The 18,759-nt window shown below is 30.4% G+C and overlaps 2 protein-coding genes and 1 long non-coding RNA gene across 7 annotated transcripts; all 3 read right to left on the minus strand.

Moving 5' to 3' along the window:
- Nucleotides 1-318: 318 nt before the first annotated feature.
- On the minus strand, nt 319-6,712 carry LOC134283419 (uncharacterized). Its single transcript, XM_062765868.1, has 4 exons — nt 6,576-6,712; nt 3,346-3,401; nt 3,060-3,203; nt 319-2,791 (listed from the first exon to the last, which is right to left on the minus strand). Exons 1-4 carry the CDS (start codon nt 6,650-6,652, stop codon nt 2,268-2,270), a joined length of 801 nt encoding a protein of 266 aa, XP_062621852.1. The 5' UTR covers nt 6,653-6,712; the 3' UTR covers nt 319-2,267.
- Nucleotides 6,713-7,208: 496 nt separating this feature from the next.
- Nucleotides 7,209-10,295, minus strand: LOC134283348 (uncharacterized). 3 transcript variants are annotated; one of them, XM_062765812.1, is made up of 4 exons: nt 10,069-10,295; nt 9,271-9,353; nt 8,582-8,767; nt 7,209-8,012 (listed from the first exon to the last, which is right to left on the minus strand). In XM_062765812.1, the coding sequence occupies exons 1-4, from the start codon at nt 10,143-10,145 to the stop codon at nt 7,489-7,491; spliced, it is 870 nt and encodes a 289-aa protein (XP_062621796.1). In that variant the 5' UTR covers nt 10,146-10,295; the 3' UTR covers nt 7,209-7,488. The 3 variants fall into 3 exon arrangements, with proteins under 3 accessions (XP_062621796.1, XP_062621801.1, XP_062621805.1); XM_062765817.1 differs by having other exon boundaries at nt 9,271-9,335; nt 10,069-10,293; XM_062765821.1 differs by having other exon boundaries at nt 8,630-8,767; nt 10,069-10,288.
- Nucleotides 10,296-12,905: 2,610 nt separating this feature from the next.
- Nucleotides 12,906-18,694, minus strand: LOC134283373 (uncharacterized). Of its 3 annotated transcripts, XR_009995469.1 has the most exons (6): nt 18,628-18,694; nt 15,895-15,959; nt 15,509-15,646; nt 14,558-14,678; nt 13,824-13,931; nt 12,906-13,736 (listed from the first exon to the last, which is right to left on the minus strand). It is a non-coding gene; the product is annotated as an uncharacterized LOC134283373 (long non-coding RNA). The 3 variants fall into 3 exon arrangements; XR_009995468.1 differs by lacking the exon at nt 18,628-18,694 and having other exon boundaries at nt 14,564-14,678; nt 15,895-17,312; XR_009995464.1 differs by lacking the exon at nt 18,628-18,694 and having other exon boundaries at nt 12,907-13,736; nt 15,895-17,310.
- Between the last annotated feature and the right edge of the window lie 65 nt (nt 18,695-18,759).

Genomic DNA, 18,759 nt, shown 5'->3' on the forward strand with positions numbered 1-18,759 from the left:
CAAAGATTTTTCCTGGATAAAGAAGGCACGCTCTCTATATTAGAAATGGGTTAGTTTATTTCAAAATAGCCTCCTTTACACTATATTATTTTCTCAAAGTCCAGAAAACATTTTTCGTCAGTGTATTGAGGGTTCTTAATTTCTTCTGTTTTATTTCAAACTTTTACCAGTGCACCATATAACGCTCATATGAAGTTTAAGTTCTTAATCTTTTACCCAAAGAAAGTAATTTATTTTCAAGCTAAGAACATAATCTCAACATTTTGATATATCTTTATATCAAAACAAAGATAATATTATATTTATTATGATCCCATGAATCATTTCAATAATCAGTCTGAGAATATTTGTATTATAAACAAAGATGTAAGAAATAAAATGAAAGATATAATAGAATATCAATAAGCTGTACACAATGGAAACATAACATATGCGATCAATATTTCACCGTTACTTTTTTGTTTGATAAATATCGGTGTGTACTGAGTTTGCCTTTTGATGCTATTGTCATTTCAATGAAAATACTAACTTCAAGAAGGGTTACCATTTTCTATCACCGATGAACTATAATACTTAGTCATAGATTAATGAATATTTATTTCATCTTCATGTTCTATTCCACCTTAGAATTTTTTTGAAAGTAAATTTTTTTATGAGCGTATTGTTATTTCCATTAGCATGATTAGAGAAGAACGACCAACCCGCTTAATTAAGCCTGTGTGTGTTTTTTGTTGTTTCCTTTTTGATTTATGTCCCAATTGAGAATATTTCACTCATATGGAGATTTAGGGATCAGCGTTTTATTTTGTGACTCTTGGGCAATATTTGCACTGCTGGTCAGTCAATTTTCTCCTCAATGTGTGGTTTCAAGAGAAATACCGGAAAGGTGGATCATTTCTTTAAAAAAGATTTTTTGTACAATTGTCCTCTACATGTATTTCAGCTACATATCAATGATCAATAATATACAACTCTAATCTTTATATGAATAAAATAAATAAGTTACTGTTAGAAAACAAACAAATTTAAAATTATAAAACTGCAAATTTGAAAAATAAACTTGTTTTGAAACAAAGTTCATTTAGTGTTCTATGATTATTTTTATTATCAATTTAAAATAATGATAAAAAGTAAGGTTTCCTGATAAAAGGGTTATCTATGAAGAATCGCGGAAACGACAATATTGTCATTATAGAATTATGATTTTTAATTCAATAAAATTATAATGATATGGTACTTATGTCTGGAAATTAATTTAAGTATTTCAAAACTGTCAACATTGGAACAATTTCCTAATTTCAAGAGATTTGTTCAAATAAATTTGTAATTTTCTGCACAAATAGAAAAAAAGGAAAAAAAAATCCATTAAGTCAAAGGATAAGGGTGGTGCTAAATTAAATAGGTTTTTGAAATAAAAACGTGAATTTTAATTAGATCCGGAAATACACTCAATTTCCTTATTGATTTCAAGTGAGTCGGGAATAAAAGGATCAAATATGCTAAAAATGGACATTTTCCTGATAAAAAAAATTTCTAGAAATGAAAAAAAAGTTTAAAAATTGCTAAAGTAAATTTATGAACTCAGATAAAAAGAAAATTAAATAATAAATAAATAACTTCAGTTCTTGACACAGCATCTTCGCTAGCCAAGGGTTTCTGATACGCTACTCTCCTCATGAATTCTTGGCATACGGTGAAGTCAAATGACGGAATTGTTTTCGTCATGTGATCTTGAAGGTAGGCACAGTTAGCGTCATCGACGTGTGTTTAAAAAATATTAAATCAAAGTTTTTTTTCTAGAATAATTAATAAGTAATAATTGAGTTATGCTTACTTATTATTTATGGTACAAATCCGAACTTCAATATACTGGATGACACTGTAGCTACATGTATTCATATTATTGCATGTTATCTTACGGATCGTTGTTTACTTGCATTTTTTCATTCTCGAGATTAAAGAGTCAATAAGTATCCCGAACGCAAATATCGGCATTTACGAAAAAAAATTGCTGATTGGTCGACCGGATGTACCGAATCCCAATCAGAAATGGAGAAAAAAACCCATCTTCTATCAACACCATATGCCAAGGGTTCATGAGGAGAGTAGCGTATCAGAAACCCTTGACTAGCGAAGATGTTGACACAAATGTAACCTCTACCAGGATATGGAATTAAGAAAAATACAACAGTGTAATCTTTTCAATACCACATGATAATAAAATTATTTAGCTTTTCTTTGCAGTTTGATACTATATCAATTTCAGTTTAAGAGACACCTTTTACATTAGCTATGTCATCATATGAGTAATTCGCACTCTTTCCACTTTCGTTAAAATTTGATGATTCCGAACATGAAATTGAGCCCTTGAGGGAGGAACAAGGGCCTGCCATATTTAAGCTGTTATAAACGGTCGATATATCTGTATTTGTGTGAAGATCTTCCAGCTCTTCATAATGGGACTCTGCCGTTTCCTCCAATTGTTTCCGTTGATTGGATTTGCTCTCCTTTGAAGAACAACATCTCATCGTTCTTTTGCAGACGTACGTCAGTATGAGAATAAGGAACATGAAGTTTGCCCCCAATATGCCCCATAGAATTGGATTTTTCAAAATTTCATTTGGACCTGACGCATCAATATTTTCGTTTTGCTGGTCCGAGTCTTCAGTAGAAGATGCATTCTTTAGTGTATGGTCTGAGCTTTTAGTGGAATATTCTCTCTTTGTTGTTGGGGGATGATTCAGATCTTCCTCCCTTTCAACGTTTGACGTTTGTTTAACGGAGGTTATATCTATATAATAAAAGGATTGAATTTCATAATTTATTTTTATCTGAAAATTCATAAGTACATATACTAAATATGCTGAGGAAATTTTATCAATTTAACTTAAACATTTAATTTCTGAATTGTAATGCTTTGTTTAAATATATTTTTTGAAAAAAAATAATTAAACTTAATTAATTTTATAATTTGAAATTTAATAAATGCGATTAATTCCTTTTGATCACAGAAATATATAAATGGTTAAAAGCAAAAAAAATGTGTAAATATATATTACGATTGAGAGTTGTTTGCACACATCCCGTCGCTTTGTCACAAAACTCTCGCGGACAGGCACATTCACCATCTAGACATTTTGTGCCGTAGTATGGGTAATCACACATCCTTGTGCAGTTTGCACCATGAAATCCGGGACGACACGCTCATAAAATATAGTGTATTGAAATTAGTCTTATATATATAGATATAAACTTTAAAAATTACAATTGTTGTTTAATGGATATAAGGTTTCCATTTTATGTTCAATAACATTAGTATTAACAGGAATAATTTATAATACTCACGAACACATGTGTTATTTGCAATCAACATTTCATCTGCACAGCATGGTCGGAAAAGCCTTTTGAATTGAAAACAATATAAATGAAAAACATTATAAGAGTTTGAAAGAATTGATGGTTGATCCCATGATTGCCCACTTATCACATGGATATCACTCATTGCATTTTTCCCGATATCCCACATTAAAAAGAATTTTGAGTGAGAAGGTAAAAAAAAACTAAAGAATTCGAAGATTTTGTATATTAAATCGTGTAGAATAATGACAGTGATTCATAAAACATTGGATAAAATAGAATTTGCAACGCTATATTGTTAGATATAATCTTTGCAATTTTTTGTCAAGGCTAAGGGATAACCCTCCCCCTTTCCAAAACACAAATTATTAGGGTAATTATCTATATTTAACATTATCAGATTTACTTTCGTTTGAACATGTGCTAGTGAAAAATACAATATAAAATATACTTTTTGTAAAGTGTTGTTAACGTTTTTATCTTCGTTTATTACATGTAATATAATAGAGAACACCAAACACGTAACGAACGAATATCGCTTTAACGAACATTAAACTTTTTTACATTGTGATTACCTGTGTCACTGACGAAACGTACGGACGAATCACACGTATAGAAAAATTAAAATTATTTGTCATTTTGATCAATATAATCGCTTTGGTGTTCCATGTTCCAGTATGAAATAAATTTATGCATATGCCCAGGTGTTTTTATTGATTCCTTTTAATTAACTTATAATAATATGAATGAAAATTAATCCATATCATAATAAAGCATTAGCAGACCAGAGTGGGGTTTGAATCCCCACTAATTTTTGTACACACACACACACACACACACAGAGAGAGAGAGAATAGCTTTTCTGTAATAGATATTTATACGTGTAATCATTTGGAAAATTAAAAAAATCGCTGTCCTTTCTGCTCGCTAGATCTGTAGATTTTTGCGTATTTGCTTTCCTCCGTACATTCACAACCCCGCCTAAGGGCTCCAAACATCCACAAGTAACATGCAAGGAAGATTCCATCAAACTCTAGCTATACCATTTTTGGACCATCTTCAGAAGTAACTAACTTTTAGAAGTATGCATATTAAATATTTTTAATCAAGATAGAAAAATGTTAAAATGTTCCTGTAGTTTGTAGAAGGAGGGTGCTCACTTTTTCTGAGAATAATATTTCGCTGCAGTTAAAAAAAAATAGTTTGTTTTGGAAGCTCCCCCCACATCTTTTGTTGCTGGAAAATACGCAGATTCAAGATTGAAAGTAATGTACCGAACAGAAAAGTGACATGAAGCCCCCCTCTACCCCCTTCCAATTTTAAAAAGTGTTGTATAGGTTTTTTTGTTTTGTTTATGTTTGTCTGTTTGTTTGTTTGTTTTTGTTTTGTTTTTTTTTTTTTTGCTTGTGAAATGTTTTTAGAGCCCCCTTTCTTATAAATGAAGCTACGGACTTGAACTGGCCATGGTGTTATTCTATGCATGAGTGCTGGGTTCACCGACCTGGACCCCCCCCCCCCTTTATTTTTCAAAAATTGCTGGATCCGCCAGTGTTAAAGGATGACCTTTGTTTATTACGATAATGTCTTATATATATATGGCACTCCAAATTCGAAAAATTGAGCTAAACATAGTTTCAAAGTCGATAAACTAGGTATATCGCTTGTAAACTACAGTTTACGGACCGTAAACTATAGTTAACAAGTTGACCGTTAATCCATATTTTACATTTGTAAACCATAGTTAACACGATAATCTATGTTTCAAAACCGTAAACTTAACTTAACACTGAAAACAATCATCTGCGGTTGCAAAACATAAATTTTCTGAAATATACAGTTTCACGATTTGCAATCTATGGTTTACAGCTCATTATTGTTCACGATCTGATAAATATGGTTTCACGATTTGTGAAATTATAATGAACAACTCTTAACTATAGTTCACGAATGTAAATTATAGTTTACAGACTTGAATCTATGTTTTTCAACACAATCTGTTGTTAACGTTTTCTTATAGACAGATTAACTTAGATTAGCATTCGTAAACTATAGTTAACAACTGTTAAATGTAGTTTTACAATTGTTGACTATAGTTTACAGTTGATAAATCTAGTTTATCAAGTGTAAAACTATGTTTTAGCTCATTTTTGTGAATTTGCGTGCCATACGTATAGGGTGTAACAATTATCAATACTATGGTTTACATTAGCTGTTTAACAATATATGCAAGTTTGCATCTAAGGTATCGATATAAGGAAGCCGATATAATATAATATCTCCATAGGAAGTGGAGAAATACGTACTAGCAGTTAAACTGCCTAATAATATTTATTCAGCGGCGGATCCAGGAATTTCAAAACAAGGGGGGGGGGGGGCGCAGTAGAAGACTTACAAGTTTAGAGGCTGCATTAAAGCACCCAGTGGGTCCAGGGCGAAGCCCCCGGAAACTGAGAAACTCTAAAAGAAATTAGAGGTGAATGTATGAGCCGATGGTAGAGTTTTCTTTTTGATCTTAAGATAATACAAACAAAATTAAAGAATAAAATAGGGAAGGGGCGCACGCCCGGCGCGCCGGGGCTGGATCCGCCTTTGAAATAATTACAAAATAAATATAAAGCGAGTGATGGTATATGTAAACTAGTAATACGGTTAGTATCGTCGAGATACGTTCGTTCGTTGCGTGTTTGGTGTTCTCTAATAGGTGTGATGTGTATTTAACGCTTATGTTTTCATATATAAACAATAAATTATAAAGGGGATTTACTTTTCATTTAGAGGCTAAATTTGCAACGCAATATTGTTGGATATAATCTTTGCAATTTTTTGTCAAGGCTAGTGGATAACCCCCCCCCCCCCCAACACAAATTATTAGGGTAATTATCTATATTTAACATTATCAGATTTACTTTTGCTTGATCATGTGCTAGTGAAGAATACAATATAAAATATACTTGTGTGAAGTGTTGTTTACGTTTTTATCTTCGTTTTTTGCATGTAATATAATAGGTGTAATGTGTATTTAACGCTTATGTTTTTATTTATAAACAATAAAATATAAAGAGGATTTAATTTTCATTTAGAGGTTAAATACTTTCCTCTCATTTTTACTCATCAAACCTTTGAATAAAATAACAGATAAATACGTTTATTTTGTTTTACCTTAATGAAACTTAAGTAAGGTTAACATATCTTTCATTACATAATTGAAATTAACTTACCCATCACAAAAAGCGCTGACATTCCATTTTTGTAAGGATGAAATTATTACAAGAATTATAGAGAAGAATTTTTTCATTCTTTGTTTGTTTTTTGATCAATAGTCTCACGAAAAATTTAGTGTTGTTCTTGTTAATGAAGGATATATACCTCTTTCGTAAATACACAGATAAAATCAATTACTTCCCTAACTATTCTTTTTAAAATATACGACACTTTGCATACATTAATTAAGCACAAAATATACTTTCCTTCCGGGTTTTAAATTGCAGTGATAAATATAGGATAAAATAGTTTATATCACCTCACAAGTGTTTTAATAATATGCTGAAGCAATTGCAACAACATTTCAGGAAATGTTGTAGTTATTTATGTAATTATAAGATAAAACACAATATTGATATTGAAAAAGCCATTTTTTAATTTATTTTAATCGTTGCATGTTATGTCAAAAATTGACCGTCAGAGTCCTTAATTAGTTTTAGGAAAAAAAATCCTCTGCATCTTATAAGAATAATCTAGTTGATGCATAACGTGGGATTTACATATTAATGTCCTGAATTTATTTTTCATAAAAGCAAATATTAAATAAAAAATACTCATAAAAACATAAATAAACCAGGAATGTTTTAATAATTAACTTGAAAGAGAGCTATCGTAAAGTAATGTAAATGTAAACAATTCTTAAATAAGATAAACTAAACAAACCAAGAAGCGAAATAAATAATCGAAATGCATACAAAAATGGCAGAAACAAATTATGATCATCTTTGAAAGGGTTTCATACATGTGTATGTTGGATTAATTGAACGACTTTTGAATGGTTGAATTTTTTATTGTCCTATTTGTTTCACTTGCTTAAAGACCTAACCTTATCCTGTTAATTTATTCTGTAATCCATCAATATCTTGGAGGTCAAATTACATTAGCAACGTCGTCATAGTCTTTGTCTTGACTTTCTAGAGAAAACAATGATTTCAATGATTCATATGACGTTTCACTGTCTTTTGGAGACAAAGATTGATGCCCAGTTTCTTGCATTATGTCGTAATGTTGCCAATATCCAGTATTTACATATATTCTGTCTGTATGCTCATAGGCATGTTCAAATTGGATTTCATCGCTTTGTAATCCCTTGATTTTTACAGAAAACATACATGTATCTACACAAAATGATGTATTATACTTATATAAACATATTGCAATGACAAACAAAAGTGGAAGTAGAATGATCGAACACAAAATATATGGAAATGAAGAAGTATTTTTATTTACAAGGTCGGTTTTATTAGTTCTCGGTAGCGTTGTTAGAGCTTCGGTTAACAAAGCTGAAGATGAGAGTCCTTTTATCTTCTGTTGCATGAATATCGTTGCTAGTTCCGATGTTTTTGTTGATATAATTGCCGTTGTTTGTGTTTCCATTGATATTGTCTTTGTTTCTGAAATCGAAATATATGGCTTCAAATATCTATTTAATTATATAAAAGATATAATTTCAGATGCATGAATAAATCACACTTATTAATGGCATGTTTGTCTGTCTGATATTGTATTCGGCAGTTACCATTCCGGTAAGATCAAAACTAAGGGATCATTTTACATGACATTTGTTTTTACCTTCAACTTGCACAGGATTCATTTTCATTTTACACTAATAGTTGTGTGAGAGCTCAAGATCAATGCGATGATCTAGCTATATGCATTTGAGGAGGTGGAATAAAAAAAACACTTCTGCGGTGTTCAGCGACTTGTAAGGTAAAATATTTGCATTTGTGTGACTATTTATATCTTGTTGAATTTCTAACCGAACCAGTGTGAACAGCAGGATTAAAGTAAGGAGCATTTTGTATTTGTTTGTAATTTGTTAATTACGAAATGTTCATGGAAAATCTTTATTCAATTCTGAGTCATTAAAAGGAGGAAATTCAAACTTTTTTTGACATATAATTTAGATTTTCCTGATCATGAGTTATGCTAATAATTTGAATAGCACTTTGGAAAATCTAACCATAAGTTCCTCGTTTAAATTTAACTCTTTTGTCATTTATATCCTTACCTCTTATTCTGTGACATCCTGTTGATATCTGACAAGATATTCGATTACATGCACATCTTCCAGTTGAGCAGCGATATCCATAGTAAGGGATATCACATGTTAGACTACAGTTTACGCCATAATGTCCAACAGGGCACTCTAATTTACAAAAAAAAATATTTTTTTTTAATTTAGTCATTTTTGTACAGATTCATAGAAAAGAATTGAAACAAGAAAAATTAAATCAAGAAAATAAAAAAAAAACTGAAAAGGAAATAAATTAAACGCTTAAAGAAAGAAAATATGTAAGTTAACGAAAGAGGAACGATACATAAACTTATAGCTGATCCAGTTACAATTATACACTTATCTGCAGAAGATATGAAAAAAGCGGGAAACCGATAGACGAGGGACAGACATGAATATGCTGAGAAAACAAATAGGCCCATCCGTGTTCATAGTTAGGGATTAAAAAAGACATTGTAATTTCCTTTTTGGGTATTGGAAAACACATTTTTTAATATAAGATATGATTTGTAAAACAAGATCGAGTACAACTTTGTAGTTCATGCCTATGTTAAGTACAAGAATCCGGTGAGTCTAAATTTGTTTGGAATTGTTTAAGCAATCTATATATAAGACACCGACAAACTGATATCTACTCCTGCATTTTTGAAGACTCTCGTCCCATTTCTCTCCTATACAACACGGTCTGTAGCTGTAAATTCTGCAAAGATGATCAATACTGGACTTAAGACAATGAAATGTTTAAAAATATTTAAATAAATGATCAAAAAGCACATTTATAGCCAGTTATTTTGGAATGGGAAAAACTTCATAATTGTATACATGTAGTATTACATATTCGAATTACACGTTAAAGTACCAAATGAAAATATCAACGGATTTTTCAGATAAAAAAAAATATATTCTCGACAAGGATGAGCAATTCTTTTAAGGACTGTGCTGATATTGGACAAAGGTTATGTGAGTCAACATTACACTCCAGGCTAATACAAACTTTGAAATAAAAGTTAATAAGAAATATAGTTGCCTTATTATACTGCTAATATTTATTTTTGAAACCATTTTGTTAAAGCGACAGATAAAATTCATAAAGATTATGTCATCAATATATCAAATCACACTATGATGTAAAATATCGTAATTTTACATATTAAAAAAAATATATTTCCACTAGAAAATAATCGAAAAAATGTCCATATACTGAGCGTGCCAGAAAGAAGATGAAAAAAAATGAAAAAAGTAATAAACTTTCAAAAAAAAAAATGAAAAGGAAATTTGTTTTCTTTGTACAAAAGAAAAATATCAAAATATATTTTCTTACTAGTTAATAAATTCAATTTCTAATTGCAGATTAAGAATAAGTTGTAAGAAATATCCAAATGAGAACTTTGATAATGATCCGGTATATTTTTTAAAGTATAAAATGTACTTACCCAGAGCATTCAGAATTAACAAAAGAACAATTCTCAATGCTTAAAAGTAGTAAATATTGCAGTATTTCTTTCACCATTAGAACATTCTGTATATTTCCTCATTTGAGTGGAGAATAATTTAAAATATATATAGATTACTACATTGCGTTAGATTCTTTAAGTATTTATTGTTTCCTCTTCGCAAGCGAAGTTATTTATGTTTTAAAGCTGTTGAATATTCATATAAAAAACATCAAGAGCTACTAAAAATAAATTTGATTGTGTGAAAAATGGAAATAAGCTCAAAAGTGCCACTTGATTCCATATTTAAGAACATGATCAACGTAAAAAAATGAAACGAGTCAAACTTTTAACGAATATTATTTTGAAACATGGATGTCACAAGATGACGTGGATCATGTGTGGTAGAATTTATAAATCCATTTGCAATATCAAGATTTTATAAAGAAAGGTGATAGCAGCTGTTCATTGTATAGTTAAATCATAGACTCTGAAGAATCCCATTATAATAAGTGTATGAGGTAGACGCAGCTGCCATAGAGAAACTAAGACTTTCATGGGAGCCATGTAATCAAAGGAAATGTAAGTTATTGTTTCTTTTATCCCACCCTGTTTTGATAGCAGGCATATCAGTGCGTGCTTTATGCTATATTTAATTCTTGGGGTCAGATTGCCTGATATGATACCAAAGATTTTTGTATTCTTTCGAAGTTTTTTTTTCTAGTCTTGTTTGACCCCCTTATTATATGTTTATAGTTTTGTATGCGTCATTTAATTCAATAAATGACATTTTTTCCACTTTCATTACTGTTGTTATTTTCTTTTAATCCATCAAAAAACAAGTTCATTTGACTTAGCATTAATATCAAAGGAACATAAAAGAGCCTTTTGGTCATATACTGTTTTGTTTTTGTTTTTTATAAAGATATCAACGTTTATCAAAGTAAAATTTTCAACAATCCTGTAACTTTTCTTTTTTTATGTGCCCTTCAAGTTTTAAAAGAACTGACTACACAGAACTAATTTTAATTGAAAACCTAGTAGCTTTGTTTGTTAACTTCCAATACAATCTGTATTGGAATTTAAAGCAAAATCATACATTTCTGTCCATTGTAAAAACGTCACAAACATATTCATATAACATGATGCATAGTTTACACCAAATTATTCAAAAAGATATTTTTCAAATACACTTCCTAAATATATTTTACAATAATTAGTTTTTGGAGACTATTTTTCCTAAAGACCATTGAATGTATCTTTTCTTACGATTTTTGTCTTATTTTTGTTTTTACAAACAATTGCATTTCTTTCAATTGTGATAAATTTAGTAGAAGGTTATATCAATATAGGACTCTTTCCGATTTATTCTTTCATCAAAGTAATTCATATTTTAAATTGTTTTTTGGCAATACATAAATGGCAAATATGTTTTTTTTTTTCCAAAATACATCAGATACTTTCCATGAATCTATAAACAAAAAATTCAAAAACAGTCTTACCTTATGCTTACGGGGAGAAGTTTTTTTCTCTCTCTCGGAAACTTCGTTTAAGAAAAGCTACCCTGTAATCAAACTTTTGACTCTTTCAAATTAGCATAGGTATTTTTTTTTATTTCAATATCACCTTGCTTAATTCAATCAAACAGAACTACGTTTAAATGAGTACTGTATATAAACAGCGTATACTTTCAGCTTACATTGCAAAAAAAAACTTGAATAAAACAACATCTTCATTGGAAATTTTAGACAAAAATGCTAATTTTCTCGAAAAGCTTTAATTTTACAGGAAATTGCTATACGAGGGGTGATCAAAAAGCAAAATATCTAAATATTTACAAATGCACAATTCAGATCAGATTGAAATTTGGCACACATAAAGTCATATACATGTTCTATAAATAGCACATGTAGTGGAACGTTTTCCCGTGTGTTTTTGATGTGATTGTGACGTCATAAGGTAGATTACTTGTGACAAAAAATGGTTGACTTCGAGAAACAAACAGCTGTAAAGTTAAACGTATATTTTGAATACTCCTTTGTAGGAGTTAATGAAAACAAAAGACTTGCCAGAAGTTTTGTCATTCATTGAATTGATTGTTTGAGTGAAGGAGGGGAGATGTTTAAAAATGATGTATGTTCTGTTGCCCAGTGAAAGTAAACTTGGAGAGAGGCCTATCCTTTGTTAAGCAATTTGATATAAAACATCACAAACTTGCAGTTAGAATAATAGATGAATATCTTTACAGTTATATAATTATCAAATTTCTAAAAGATCGTTTACTTTAGACTTTAAACAAATCAGATATGATAAAGTAAAGGCACCAATACTAAATCCACATGAAATAAACGATGCTCATAAGACAGAGGACTTGGGTTTCGATGGTCATCATGCTCATGCTGCAAAAGGATATCATTATCTACCTATCCAGTTTCAGAGATTAGGCTATTTCTGACAATTAGACTTTTTTGTTGGAAAAAAATAACTTGCATGGTTAGAAATATGAGTCAGAAAAATTTTAAGCTTCTGCGACAGAACGCTAAGGAGCATGTCATGTGACCGCCTATATTACGTGATCCGTGCATGGACAGAATGGTTGCAGATGCATATAAAAAATCGGAGATGACTACCTTGAAACATTTTCAATACTGAATTCTATATCATTTCTTTTAGTTCACGAAGTTTTTGATCACCCCTCGTATTTCATCAAAGAAAAAGGACGGACCAGTAAATCAAATTATAAACATAAGCAAGAATCAGTCAATTAAATTGCTGAGATTTGTATGAAAGTAAAAAAAAAAGTTTTTTTGTTTGAAATATTTTTTTACAGGGAGGTATCTCTCTGAGGAAAAAGGAAAAAAATATAACTGAAGAAACTTGAGAATAAAATTAAAATTGAGAATATATCGAATTTCCAACGTTTGAGCATGAACATAACTAAAGAAATCTTATATACCGACATGCGCATCTGGTGCATTAAAGTTGGTGCTGCATAGGTTTTTTATTTGAGGAGGACACAGCCATGTACATGATTGATTGAATGTATTATGTTTCAAAGTCCACATTCAGTATCTTTAAATCAAAGAGATTCGTAGACATATATCCTTGAACCAGTGAAACATATCTGAGATTAATTTGAAATTAATCAGTCATTATTCCAGTTGCAACATTCTCATAACATTTATCTTGAAATTTTGGAGGGGAAAATGAACTCATCGATTCGTAGGATGCTTCACTTTGGTTTGGAGACAGAGATTGATTATCATCCTCCTGAAGAATGTCATAACAGTGACAATTTACAGTATTTACATATATTATGTCTGTTTGTTCATAATAATTTTGAAAATGAATTTCGTCGTTTTGTGATCGTTTGCATTTTAGAGAAAATAAATCAAGCACAGAGCATAGTTTTGCATGCTTATATACACATATCGCAATGAATAATAAAAGTGAAAATAGAAAAATGGAACCCAAAACATATGGGAATAAAACATTATTTTCTTTAACAACGTCGGTTGTATTTCTAACTAAGATTGTTGCAGCTATAGTAAACAACGGTGAAGTTTGTATTCTTCTATTCTTTCGTTTGAATTTTGTTGACTGGTTCGAAGTTTTGACTGATGTTGTTACTATATCAGTTTCTGTTTTTGTTGATATTTCTTGTGCATCTGTAAACAAAAACAAGAATTTTAAGTAAGAGTAATGAATATCCATGTGATTGAAGAGAACCTGTCAAATTATATATGTATGTATACCTGTCGAATATCGAAGTTGTATAGATTTTGTTGATAGTTTTATAGTTCCTGTTGTCTTTTTTTCTTCCATAGCGTCTGTTTGTGTTTTTATTGATATCCCTTTCGTTTCTAAAGAAAAATTAAATAAAGGTTTTTCAAGTAACTGTAATATACATGTTTTATAAACAAGCATTCTGAGAACATTGCATAAGCAATACATGTCCCCTACCGGATTCCCCTTTTTCTTCAGGATGTTATTTTATAATATATGTATGCAAAAGTTACGACCAAGGTAAAACTGCTTGATTTTGAGGTTGTGAATGCCTTTTATCTAATAAAATAATCCACGTAAAGACTAAAATTTTAATAATTTTAAAAAAAAAAAATCTTTTCTCTCTTCATATTTACCATGTTGACCATCGGAATTTAGCGCAGTACAAACCCTTAAAATCTTAAACCATTATGAAAAATTAAAATGCCATAATTCTGTCAAAAATCAATGAAGCGAAACTAAATTCATACTTTATCTGTAACTAATAAAGATCTTCTCACATACTAAACTTCAGCACAATATTTACAAGCGTATAGAAAAATGTGCAGAAAACCAAGTAGGACAGATTGACAGACAGACTGGGACAGACAGACGGACGGACAAACGCAGAGGAAACTTATAGTCCCCCCTGGTTTCAACGGAAGGGGACAAATAAAGTGTTTTATACAGAAGCAATTTAAAAATCCTAGAAATATTAAATTACATAAACCTGTCAAATTATGAAGTTGTATGGGTTTAGTTGAAAGTGTCCAATATTTTGGTGTTTTTTTGCTCTTCCATACGGACTGATTCTCTTTCCGTTGATATTCTAGATCTCGTTGTTTCTGAAAACAACAAAAAACTCTATTAGAAGCCATTATAAATACAAATAATCATATGCTTTAAGTTATCAAACAGGTTATAACATTTCATGATTAAAAGTATTAATTTGCAAGTTTTGGAATTGTTATATGCATGTATTTAATATAAATCATGATGTGATGTGATTTCTACCATGTGGGATCTAGAACAAAAGATATCAATGAATACAAAAATGACGATAAAACAGAGGGATCAGCATTTAAAAAAATCTATTAACAAGATTATTTATTCAGAGGGCATAAACTTAAAATTCCAAAGGTCGGTTCTGATGTCTAGAGGGAGTAAATATTCCTTATTGAATATGTTTCAGCCGCCGTGCGTTCTATATACATGTATATACATTGTACATTGATCAGGTAAACAGAAGTTTTCTTTGCTGAAGTAAGAATAAAAAAAGGCCTGAAAATAAATTTCAAACAGGTCACTTAAAGTAAAGTCAATAGATGTATATATTTACCAAGAAGATCATTAAAACAACCAACTACTTTAAGAAATACAGAGTTTACCAAGGTTGTTGAAATCCATGTAACATAAACTAATCTATCATAATTCTGTTTCGTTTTAAAAACTGGAATTCTCAGAGCATGCTGTTTGAGTAGCGAGGAAGTTAGGAAGTAAAAAGACCAAATTATGCAGGTGAAAGTGGATATAGATTTATTAATGAGAGAGTTAACGATGGAGAAGTTGAAGTCATTTAGTTGCGGTATATATTTTTGAAATTGAAGATCACTTTGAAAAATCTAACCACTTTCTTCTTGTGTAAGTTTTCAGCAATATTCATGTATATCGTTACCTCTCATTGGATGACATGCTGTTGATATTCGACAAGATATTCGATTACATGCACACTTCCCAGTTGAGCAGCGATATCCGTAGTATGGAATGTCACATGTTAGACTACAGTTAACGCCATAATGTCTATCAGGACATCCTTGATTTAAAAAAAGTTACAACATAAACGTCTAAATTTAAAAACAGATATACATGTACATGTACTAAAATACTAAAATAATTGAAATAAATTTAATTGAAAAAATGTATATGAACATATCGAAAAGGGCTATCATGAAGGGTTTAATGAAAGAAAAAACATCTTTACATAATTTTATTCTAATCTCTTAATTTCCATATGTTTAATGGTAACACATAAATATATGAGGTACATAAATTCATATTTACTGCTACATTTTTGAAGACGATCGTCCCATTTTTCTCCAACACAACATGGTCTGAAGCTGTAAATTCTGCGAAGACGATTGGTTATTACATCAAGATAAGGAATTAACAAGAATATATCCAATTCTTCAAAAACACGAATTATTAAAAAATAATCAACACTGTCAACAAGTTTTCTTGGAAATTAATTTCGTTGGTCACGTAATCAAATACTGTGAAGCTTCTCAGTAGATTTGATCACGTACCAACTAAGTTCAGTGACCATAAAGCTTTTTAACATGTTTGTTTATTACTTATATTTACATTTGAGACAAATTAATGCATAGTAAAACTGCATTTAGTACACGAACGGGCCGTCATGTTGCTTTGTTGTGATGCTCTGTGACCTAGACGTTGTTTGGTCTTAAAAGTTTACCTCGCTTTAACATTTGAATGTATACATTGATGTTAAGCTGTTCAGTCCAGGAATTCTCTTTATAATGAAAGACTAATGATTGCTGCTGAGTAAATTGCACTATTTCATGAGTATATATATAAGTATTTCAATTCGTCTATTTGAAACTGAAAGCGGTGTCATTGCCTGTTTTATTTTTGTACATGTACATACCCCCAAAGGAATTTCGGGTTAAAAGGGTAAGTGCAGTTTTAGAGTAATTGTAGTATTCAAATTATTCACATCAAAAGAAGATCTAGATGGTATGTTTTTGATTGACAAATATCCATATGTTTCAATGATTTTTTTTTCGTTGGTATTAACTTCAAAACATTCCAAAATCATTTGCAACATGACATATTGATTGATTGTATACTGTTTAACACCCCTCTCCAGAATATTTCACTGATATGAAGACGTGTCATCATCACAGAAATATGTAGGCAATTTATCATCTGTGTGATTCGTTCGCGCTACGACTTCTGACACCGAAATAAGTTCATACAGAATTGAACATATTTTCTCTCCAATATGTTCATTTAAGTAAAAAAACAAATTACAAATGTAAATATCGTTTTCCGTGAAATTCCTAATATGTTAAAAAATCGCAATAATTTTGAAAATGTTGAAGTTTATTTAGCTTTCTCATTTTCATAGGCAGACTACGTTTTCTTACTAGTAAATATGACAACAGTAACTCTCGCATTTAATTTTTAGCTCACCTGAGCTAAAGACTCAAGTGAGCCTTACTGATCAAAAGTAGTTGTTGGCGTCTTTATTAACTTTTCAACTTTTCATCTTCTTCTCAAAAACCTACTGGGCCAATTTCAACCAAAATTGTCACAAAGTATTCTTAGATAAATAAAAGCTTGTAAAAGAGAGGAACAAATTTAAGTTTGTTAATATAAAGGGCCTTGATAATTATGAGTAAGTGAAAAACTATTTGCATCTTTAAAAAAAAACCTTTTTTTAGGAATCATTGGGCCAGGAAAGTTGAAACTCATGTAGAAGTCTTCTCAGGTACATGTAGTCTAAATTCAAAATTGTTAAAATAATGACCCCTAGGAAAGTGCCAAAATGAAGCATTAAATTTAAACATTTGAATACATAGGAAACATCTTCAAATCGTCTTTTCAAGAACAGCAAAGTAATTATTTCTCATAGTTATATGGAAACAACCTCAGGAAGTGTAGATTCAAAGTTGTTCAAATCATCATTCCTTGGGCAAGGGTGGGGCCACAATGGGATATCAAAATTTAATATAGTTATATACAGGAATGTTTTATTTAAATTTTTGTCTCAAGAACAGAAAAGCCATGATTGGTGATAGTTATTAGAAAGCATCTTCAGGTAGAGTGGATTTAGATTTGTTTAAATCATAACCCTAAGGCAAAGGTTGGGTCATCATGGGTGATGGAAGTTTTAAGAAGGAAAACATAGTAAAATTCTTTAAAGTTCTTCTCAAAAAGAGGCAAGCTGTGATTGTTCATATATTTGAAATCATCCTCAGGTAGGGAAGATTCAGGTTTGTTCAAATCATGACCTCCGGGGGTGGAATATGGCAATAGTGGTGATCAAGGTTTAACGTAGGGAAAGTCGTTAAAATTCTTCCAAAGAACAAGAAAGCCATGATTGATCATCAATATAAAAGCATCAAAAAGGTCATGTAGATTTGAATCCGTTAAATCATGACCATCTTGCAGGATAGTTTAGAAATTACAGTGAGTACATCATAGTTGAACACATGAATATAAGGCTTATTTCAGTAAAAATCTTCACCTTGTCAACCGTAAATCAATTATGTATCAAATTATTTTAAAGGCCTCCATAGGAAGTGAGTTTAGAGTTTGTTAAGTTACCCCCCCCTTCCCAAATTCACTATTATATTTGAACTTTTCAATATGGAACTGATTATGCTCTATTAGCTGACTATTTGCTCAGGTGGGCAATGTGGCTTTTGGACCTCTAATTATGAATGTTATGAAATTAAATGTATTTGAAAAGAGTCCATGAAATCAGAGAGATAAGAGGTTTGATAATTTTTCTGTGAAATTAACAAAATGGGTTGGTATTCAGAGAGAAAATAAACTAGAATATGAAGTTTTTAAGAGAGAAATCACCTGATTTAATTTTTTTAAAAATTGAATAGAATATAAATTTATTCTTTCTCACCCATAAAGTGAATTTAAAACAAACAAAAAAAAAAAAAAAAAAAAAAAAACAAAACAAAACAAAAGAACGAAACAATTTCAATGATGTTGTTTATAAGTTATTATACAAATTAAGTATATAACACAACTTACCCAGAACATTCAGAACTTACGAAGGTAAAATACATAAATGTGAAAAGAAATAAATCTTGTAGTATTTTGTTGAACATCATAATGTAGGCATCTTTCCTTATTCAATTTGAATTATTATAAAATAAAATGTTA

The sequence above is a fragment of the Saccostrea cucullata genome, unplaced genomic scaffold, assembly GCF_032062105.1.
Source record: "Saccostrea cucullata isolate Sc308-1 unplaced genomic scaffold, CSIRO_AGI_Scuc_v1 ctg1726, whole genome shotgun sequence".
In the NCBI taxonomy this organism is placed as follows: Eukaryota; Metazoa; Mollusca; class Bivalvia; order Ostreida; family Ostreidae; genus Saccostrea; species Saccostrea cuccullata.